Source organism: Rhyacophila brunnea, unplaced genomic scaffold (genome assembly GCF_057557595.1).
Source record: "Rhyacophila brunnea isolate RB1 unplaced genomic scaffold, BYU_Rbru_1.0 scaffold_3, whole genome shotgun sequence".
NCBI lineage: Eukaryota > Metazoa > Arthropoda > Insecta > Trichoptera > Rhyacophilidae > Rhyacophila > Rhyacophila brunnea.
Window position 1 is genome coordinate 25336252 of NW_028232965.1, and position 9199 is coordinate 25345450.

The 9199-nt window shown below is 36.3% G+C and overlaps 1 protein-coding gene across 1 annotated transcript; it reads left to right on the forward strand.

Moving 5' to 3' along the window:
• The first annotated feature begins 3235 nt into the window (after window positions 1-3235).
• On the forward strand, window positions 3236-8439 carry shams (glucoside xylosyltransferase 1 shams). Its single transcript, XM_085952925.1, has 4 exons — window positions 3236-3519; window positions 3692-3992; window positions 5766-5958; window positions 7748-8439. The coding sequence occupies exons 1-4, from the start codon at window positions 3347-3349 to the stop codon at window positions 8224-8226; spliced, it is 1146 nt and encodes a 381-aa protein (XP_085809051.1). The 5' UTR covers window positions 3236-3346; the 3' UTR covers window positions 8227-8439.
• Window positions 8440-9199: the final 760 nt, after the last annotated feature.

The following is a 9199-nucleotide window of genomic DNA, read 5'->3' on the forward strand; positions in this document are numbered from 1 at the left end:
GATGAAAAGTAATAATATAATACATATATACCTATTAATCTATCTCGTAAAATCTTAAAATATTATAATAAACTATTTTACTGTAATGTGTGCAAAGCTGTCGGATCGTCCATAGCATACCTAAACTATTATGGTTTGGATTAGATAGGATTTAATTGAATCTTAAAAACTAATCAGCACCAAGCTTATAAAGTTTAATGTGCATTATTTATGTCGAATCTTGACAGCATACCTTCCCACCCCTCGCTACAACTGGCGTCGTATGTTATTTCAAAAAGATTTTTTCTAGTGGTTATAACTTACAAGTATATTTCTCTGATGTGTTTTCAAAGCATGTACCTATGTTCAAATAATATTATTATTCACTTGCGACACACTGCGAGCGATGACAGATCAAAATGATTTTTTTAAATATAGTCCCCTGACAATCAAATGCACTATGTCCAGTACTCTTAGAACAGCGTTAATATGCTACAGTTTCCACCTTTATTTGCAGTAGCGAGAGCTGTATTGCAGTATCGCTAACAACGATAATATGGAAACATAAATCAGAAGATGCATACAGACAGTCAACAAGTAAGTGTGCTACTTTGGAATCCGTAAACAATCTGAAACCCAAGGTGCTATTTCGTAACACAAAAATTCAGATATACAAAATACTGCTGAAGTTAGTCCTCGTATCAGAATGTTGGATCATCAGTATGAAGATGATCTTCTGATTTTCGAACGAAAGATCCTGATAGCGATATTTGGAGCAAAGAATGAAGATGGAATGTGGCGCATACGTCACAACCGTGAAATTTACGAATTTGGGGAAGAACCTAACATAATCCAAACCATCAATTTTTCTCGACCGAAATGGGCTGATCGTGTTCAACGAGTGGACCTGGGGCGACCAATGCGAGGCCATCTGGGCAGAGGTGTGTTGGAAGACCCAAATTGAGGTGGTCAGATCGCGTGGTCCAGGATGTATAAAGTATTAGAATCTCGGATTGGGAGAGGATTGCGGAAGATATACCTGATTGGGGAAAACGATTTGAGGAGGCCAGTGGCCACCCCGGGTTTTTGCGCCTTTAATGGTGGTGATGATGAGGGAAGTTTTGTGCTTTCACTGCACTTAATTACCTACTCAGTCAGTGTAGCTTATCGTACTATAAAAATATAGTATTTGTACCTACATCATTTTGGTCCGCGTACTATGTTCGATATTAAAAAGGTATCCCTAGTACGCCCAAAATACTATAATATTGAATATGGGACAAAAACGTTATTTTGTCTCTAAATTTAGTTTCTTCAATGAAAAATACGCCAAAAGTACCTACTTACGTACTATACTAAATTTATGTATTTCCACAACTACTACAATTAGGTGTGAAATACTATAATTTCGAATCAAATGAAAATTGGGCGAACTGAGAAAAAAAAAATTAACTTCGATTTGAAACGGAATTCTCAAATCCTCCGTATTTTTTATATGAGAAACATAAAATCTTTACATTTTCAAGCGAAGATAACGCGTAGATACCTAGAGCCTGTCTTCTATAAGCTGGCGTGCGGTTTCCCCCCCGCTTCAGCATTCAGCACTGCATTCCCTCTCGTTCCCTCCCATTGAAAACTTGCAACAGTCAAACGCGATGGCACAATGCTTTCCGTCCGCATGTGAACGCCAGTTTATAGAATATATACTCTAGGTACTATCTCATTTAGTGCTAACACCGCGACTGGCGCGTTTGGAGTAGTTGACCATTAGATATTATAATTAACGTGTTATTTAAATGTGGTAATTAAAAGGTAAGCAGTGATTGCGTTAAGTTGAGGCACCATCTATTGCAGTGCTCCGAAACCTTTTATCACACACGGCACACCAAAGGTCTTCCCAGAATTCCGCGGCACACCACACGTAAAACAATTTATACACCAAAACATGGACCCCACATCCTGAAAGGGGACCCCAGGCCAGGAGCTTTGGCGGGTCCCCCGAATAATTATAAATTGTATACTACAATCGCATGTTTTAAAATATTGATACCAGTGCAGTAAGATAGCGCTGCAGGCGATTTTTTTAACCATAGAGCAAATTTGTAGTTTGTGTTTATCTCGCCTATCTGGTTGACCTGTCATGCCGGGCCCCTCCCTTATGGGGGGGCATTCACCAAATTTACATTAATTATTTAGGTATGTTTTTTTATTTGATAAATAATTAAATATCCATAATACACGACGAAGAACTAAATGTGCATATATCCATGTATTTGTATTATAAATATAATAACTAATTAAACTGAACTTGTTTCAATGAACGTACAAGTTTTATATATTTTGACTTGTTCTTGGTCAAGACGCTTCAATCAAGACTGCTTATTATTTTTAATAATAATTATAACTTGAGTTGATAAACTTTACTCACCCAGATATGTCGTAGAAAATGGGAGCTGAACTGCGATAGTGTTGTCGGAAATTCGAGGATATTCTTTATTAACCGAAATCCAGAAAATAGCCAATGGAACATCGGCGAAGTTCAGTTCTAGCGTCTCGTCGTTTCTCAATTCAAAAAATTCCTCTCGAATTTATGGGGAAAGCGCTACGATAGAATTTCGGCATTGGTTGCAAAAGGGTTTCGAATCCAGTCGTATTGATTGTATGATAGTCTTTTGAGACGGATCCAAAATTAATTGCTTGTTTTCAATGGTGGAGTGGTCTGGTAGGTCCTTTGGTACATTTGTAGAGATCCTTGTCTTAACTCTTAATTTATCAAAGCACGCTAATATAATTTCATGCAAGCCTTCATTGTTTTATTAAGTTCATGCAGGTGCTCAAATATATTACCAGCCATGTACGCAAGTTTAGCTATTAAGTAAGTATTGTATAATATACAAAATTATTTGTTTTTTTGTTAGAAGCAATGCACCGCGGCACACCTAGTATCGAATCGCGGCACACCGGTTGCGGGCACTGATCCATTGGACCGCGTACTATTTATTTATATGTATTGTACTTCTGTGACAAAAAGATGGCAGCACTGACCCAGGTTGTTAGGCCCAGGTTTAGACCCAGGTTACCTTTAGACCCAGTCTAAGGTTACAAAAATATGTCATACCTACTATCGGAGTTATTTATTATGCTTCGGCGGTTTTAACGGGTCTAGAAAGAATAATTTATTAGTTTAGCCTTAGCCGTCTTTGACGAAGACTAAATTTATAAATAATACAAGAATTATAATGATGGCAACCCTATCTAAATAAAACGTCAAATTAAATGTCACTAAAAACATTCAAACGCGCGGGCTAAACGTAGATTCATTATTAAGTATAATATATCATTTTATTTGTTATAAAATGAATGTAAGATGATATCTATAAGGAAAAGCTTTTTTATCAAGTTATGTTTATGCATGGTATTTGGATATGTCTATTACATACTATCAAAACAAAATGGTTTTGGATGGATCCGTTTACATGGAACTAATAAAATTATGTTCACCAATTCTTCAGAACCATCAGCGTCAAAAATAGTCCAAAGGTATATTGTTAATTTGAATCACTGATTCACAATTAAATAATGCTTAAAGCGTACACATTCAAATGCTATTGATAATATTATGTTATCAAGAATCCCTACCCATTTCACAAAACATTGTGGTTTGGATGTGATCCTTTGGAATTTATTATCGTAATTGTGATTTTATTTTTAGGATAAAACAGCAGACTGTTCAAGAAATGATAATTGCTGTAGTCGCTTGTGGAGAGAGACTTCAGGAGACTCTTACAATGATAAAGTCATGTTTGCTGTTTTCACCCAAAGCTCCATTAAAATTCATAGTTATTGCTGACGACGATCTTATATTAGACTTCAAAGAAAAGTTGTCAGAGTGGCAGCAAACACTCAACGGATCGTTTCGATTTGAAGTCCTAAAGTTGAAGTTTCCGGAAAAGGATGCCGATGAATGGCGGAAACTTTTCAAACCTTGTGCCTCCCAGCGGCTCTTCTTACCAGTAAGCTATAATTTGGCAAAATATGATAAGTTTTGTACCACATGGTTTAACGGGATGCATTGAAATCCAGCGCTCAGCTTTAGCAGGCTAACCGCGAGTCGCGGTTGTATTCGCGGTTATCCGCAAGGCGGTTGACCGCGGGGACGCGGTTACGTTAGCGGCTAGCCGCAGTCAGTTTCAAAATGAACGTGACTTATCTCAGAGTTCTGTTAACTAGTTCAGGATGTTTGAGAACCCAGATAGATCAAATTATAAATAATTGTCTGAATAGTTTTAGAACTAGGACACTTGAAGGAGGGGTGAATCAACTGAGAATGGTTATAAAATAAAACTCATCGGTGATTTAAATGTTTTATTCACTTCCTTGTTTGTTAGTACAATCATTTAATATTAATTTCAAAAATAAAATATTTGGGCATTCATCCAGTAACCATTGCTTTACTATAATTCTTCTCGTTTATTAGTACAGTAGGCGCTCGGTAATCCGGCGTCCACCAATCCGACACTTCCAATAGTCCGGCATTTTGCAACTCAGCTCTCCTGTTCTATGATCCAGCAGGTTTCATATTAAACTGCCGGATTACAGAGCGGAGAGCCGTTCGCTCGGCAGTTCGGTGCCCGACCTTGACTGTGATAGAATTATTTCCTATAGAAATAATTATATAGCATTTCCGACAATCCGGCATAGGTGAAAAAATATGGCTGCCAGATTACTGAACGCCTACTGTACTTATTTTTTTTTTTTATTAAAATGAACTAAACCAAGTATTTGGCACATTTCATGTTCCATAATATGCAAGGTCATTTTTCTACATCATGTATAAATTTTTCCGTGTCAAAATCCATTTCGGAATAAGTTTTTAACAAACACACTACGTGTGATCACTCATGCGGTAAGCCGCCGACTAACCGCCTATTGCGTAGTGTTCCGCGGTGCGGTAGCAAAACCGCCAAGATGTAGTGCGTATGGTGTAGGCACTTTTCATACAAAAAACGATAGGTGGCACCGCGAGGCGGCCTGCTGCTAGTGCGTATGGGCTCTAAACCTTTCGATTACCAAGCACAATGAGTTGGGTTTCAGGAATTTCCATCCCGAATCTCGAGCATTGAAATTTGTAACATTTTGGGAAATTTCCTTATTATCTAATATTAATTGAAAAACGATTTTTTTTAATTGAAATAAATTAACAAAATTTGAGTGCAAGTCTGTCACACAATGTATGAAAAAAATGGACAGAAAACACAAAATGTACAAAGACTGATCGGGGCATTTAACACAATTAAGCCAACGTCGACTCAAAATGAGTGCAATTTTTCAATATAAGGAAATTTTGTGTCTCAAAAGCGTACGTGATTGTCAGACGCAGTCTGTGTTTTTTGAAATTCTATTTTAATAAGCAGGTACCTATCTAATGTTTTGAATTATTTTTGTTTTCCTGCTTCTATTTGTTTGTCTTACTTAAATGTTCTTACCTAAATGAACTTCTGTTTAAATACTGATTTTAGGGTTTTTTACAGGTTTTTTTAAATATCCTCGATATCTCGAGAATTCTTTTCTGGAAATCCCGAATCTCGAGATTGAGATTTTCTCGGAAAATACCCAACTCTACAAGCACATACACTGCCGAATGATTTTACTTCTTGAAATGGAGTTATGTTTTTGGCAATAGCATGTAATAAGTATCATTATGCATACTAAGCCAAAAGTAATATACTGGATTTGAACAGACAAAAATATATTCTTATTTACTAAGTGTTTTTGGCTTTTTTCAGACATTGTTGCCCAACGTAGATTCTCTTATATACTTGGATACGGACACGCTTTTTTTGAGTCCAGTGGAATCTTTATGGAAACATTTTAATGAATTTAATTCATCCCAGATGGCAGGACTTGCCCTCGAACATGACGATCCAAATGTGTCCTGGTACAGTAGATTCGCCAAACATCCTTACTATGGAAGATTAGGTAAGTTTCATTTATTTGAATGATATCAAAATCATGTTATGGTTTTATACAAATTCACCCTATTAATTATACTTCTGCATTATAGTCGACTTTACTGTGCAGATGTCAATCAACTGTATGAACCTATACATAATCAATGCTTGAAGATGTCGAAAGGCAAACACCATGTCCGAAATTGATTAATTTTGATAAAATAATTTGAAATATAAATTCATTTTTCCGTTTTTAAATTATCAGTTAAATGTATTTTTTTTCCATTATTTAAATAATATAATTCGTCCAATAATAAGTATCCGAGATGCAATAGTTTATTATCGCATTTATTGAGTTTTACCTCTAATATCTTTGATGGGTTGTTAAAACCTTCAATATGACAAAATTTATATTTTATGAGACAAAAATACTGCTCTATAAGCACAAACATGAGGATTGATTTTTTTTGTTATAGTTACCTATGTGAATAATTTCATATATCTAAATAACAGGTGATACAGGGGTCGTCATCATTGAGTGTTTATAATAGCGCCAATGTGATTACTATGTAACTTAGAGGTATCAGGGTCTTATTAAAATAAGGCACGTTAAATCAGATTAAATTTTGGTGGTATATACAGGTTGTCCAAGAATTAAAGACCCTTATTATTTTAAAAATCAGGAAAATTTTATTTTTATAAAAAAAGTGTACGAAATTTTAGGTACATATCCCCACTATTTTTTGTCATAGTCCCCGTTACGATTGATGCACTTAGTGAGCCGTGGCACTAGGTCCTTGATTCCCTTGTCGTAGAACTCCGCCGCCACTGTCCTCAAAAATGTTCTCACCTCTTCCTCCACGCCCTCTTCGGTATCGAAGCGTTTTTCGGCCAAATGTTGCTTCAGATGAAGAAAAAGATGGAAATAACTTGGCGCCAGGTCGGGGCGGGGCTATGAGCAGGATGACGAAGAACATCACATTTGAATGAGTCCAAAAGTTTAAAAAGACTTTTCGCTTTAAACGCTTTTCACATAATTTTGTTTGTGTGCTTCCGTCAGCATTTTGGGCAACCAACGAGCACACCTTTGTATACCCCAATTTTCCCCTCAAAATCGTTTATATGATAGATTTACTGACGTCTGGGATTTAAATTGCGAGCTCACGGACTGTCAGACGGCGATCTTCACGAACTTTATCATTGATTTTCTTCAACAAAACGTCACCAATTGAGGACGTCCTTCCTCTCCCCTCCTCATCATGAACACTCATTCTACCACCAGAAAACTCAGTACACCGCTTCCTGACATTCCACTAGTTCATCACATTACCATAATTGGATGTGAGACGATGATGGATTTCAATAGGGTCGACTCCCTCCTGGTTGAGAAACCGAATGATTGAAAGCACCTCGTAGGCGGTGGGATTCGACAGCGGAGCGTCTATCTCAGACGCAAAGATCATACTGGAGCAGCTACCGAGCCGGCTCACCACTCGTTCTGGAGAGGGAAGTCTACGCTAGACTGTCAGTGCGACCATCTTTTGAGAAATAACATCTGCATCGCCAAAAATGAATAAAGGTCTTTAATTCTTGGACAACCCTCGTAGAACAAAAGTTTGAGTTTTTAAGTTTTTAGTATAATATTGTAATATAAATGAACAAAAAAATATAAAATTACCATTTCGACAAAATTGTCTCAACGGAGGTTTTAACAGCTCGATGACTTTATGATAAATGTTTAATATAATTTCAATTAAAAAGCATTTAGGCACAAAATAAAAATTTTGTACATTGAACAGATCTCATTTTTTTTCAAGGTGTAAATTCTGGTGTTATGTTGATGAACTTAACGAGGATGCGTACATTCCATTGGGGAGAGTATGTGGCTAGTGTATATCATCGATGGCGCACACAGCTTACTTGGGGAGACCAAGATATAATAAACATCATATTTCACTATCATTCCGAGAGATTGCTCCTGCTAAATTGTGATGCTAATTATCGGCCAGACCAATGCGCTTACGGTTCGGCTTGCTCAACTGCCAGTAAGGAAGGCGCCCGGGTTCTTCACGGTAGTAGAAGCGCTTTCCACTCTTCTAGACAGCCTGCCTTTAGCGCTGTCCATAAGGCGGCTCGGAACTATCAACTCGGAACCGATCCGTCCAAATATTTCCTCGCCCCTCTCTTGGCGTACTTGCAAGCTGCACCCGAATCCAACTGTGGGAAAATTCCGGATGCCTTTACTAAGATTCCGAGACAGCTATTTGAAAAAGAATATGAAGACAACATGACTTGAACGGTGATATTAAATCACAATGTATCAGGTAAGAATTTATCAATCATTTAACAACTGTACCTAAGTAATAACTACCTAATGAAATATCGTTTTAGGTGTATTTTGTGTATAAAATTAAGCTGATTGATATCTTGTTTATTGGTAATTGTTTACTAATAATAGGTACCGCCGAGAATTCTAATAGCTGCCAAAAATATGTGAAAACCTAAATTGAAAAAAATTGTATACCTAACTAAATGTATGTACTATCTGAAATCAGCAAAATCAATTATTTCATGGCCAAATAGTCTTTACGAGAATGCACTCATGTTACCTTTGCCAGTTACCAACTTATCATCACAATAGAAGTAAACAAGTGATTTACTAGCTCCTCAAAAAGACAACAAAATGACTACTAATTGTTTCATGTTAATAAACAATTATTCTTCATAAAAGTATATTTATAATATAATGTAAATATGTATTATATATGTTGATTTTTTTTATATTTCAGTAACATTTTAATACTCACAGTATAGTTAAAAAATTGCAGTATTAGGTGTATGTATATTAGAAAAAAATAATAGCAATGTGCTATTTAAAAAAATTGTACAGTTTTCATGAAAACATGCGTAGAATACGTTTTTAGAATTATTATTTCAAACATTCTGTTTTGTGTCCGTGTAAGTATGTATAAACAGTTTTTTTTCACTCAATTGCACCGGCGGTTGAATGGCAGAGCACACGAATTCGGCGCAGAAATTGTTCTTTCTGTGAGCACGTTATGTATGATATTCTGGCGACCGCACTAAAAAAACTTTTATATTGTTTGTAATGTAGCTATTGACAAAAACGTAACACTTTCGTGTGATACCTCTGCATTACAATTCTTCAAGGTAGGTCGGTAACCAAATTAGCCATATTACTTACGTACTACTTTAATTTTACGCTCAAATATAATATTAGACAATAGAAGCCATGTTAGTTCGTACGA

Bases quoted from the DNA above. Each gene is read 5' to 3' on its own strand.
- shams (XM_085952925.1), top strand. From the start codon at position 3,347: ATGATATCTATAAGGAAAAGCTTTTTTATCAAGTTATGTTTATGCATG. The intron at 3,993-5,765 runs GTAAGCTATAAT...GGCTTTTTTCAG, and splicing joins CCCAGCGGCTCTTCTTACCA to ACATTGTTGCCCAACGTAGA. The intron at 5,959-7,747 runs GTAAGTTTCATT...TTTTTTTTCAAG, and splicing joins TCCTTACTATGGAAGATTAG to GTGTAAATTCTGGTGTTATG.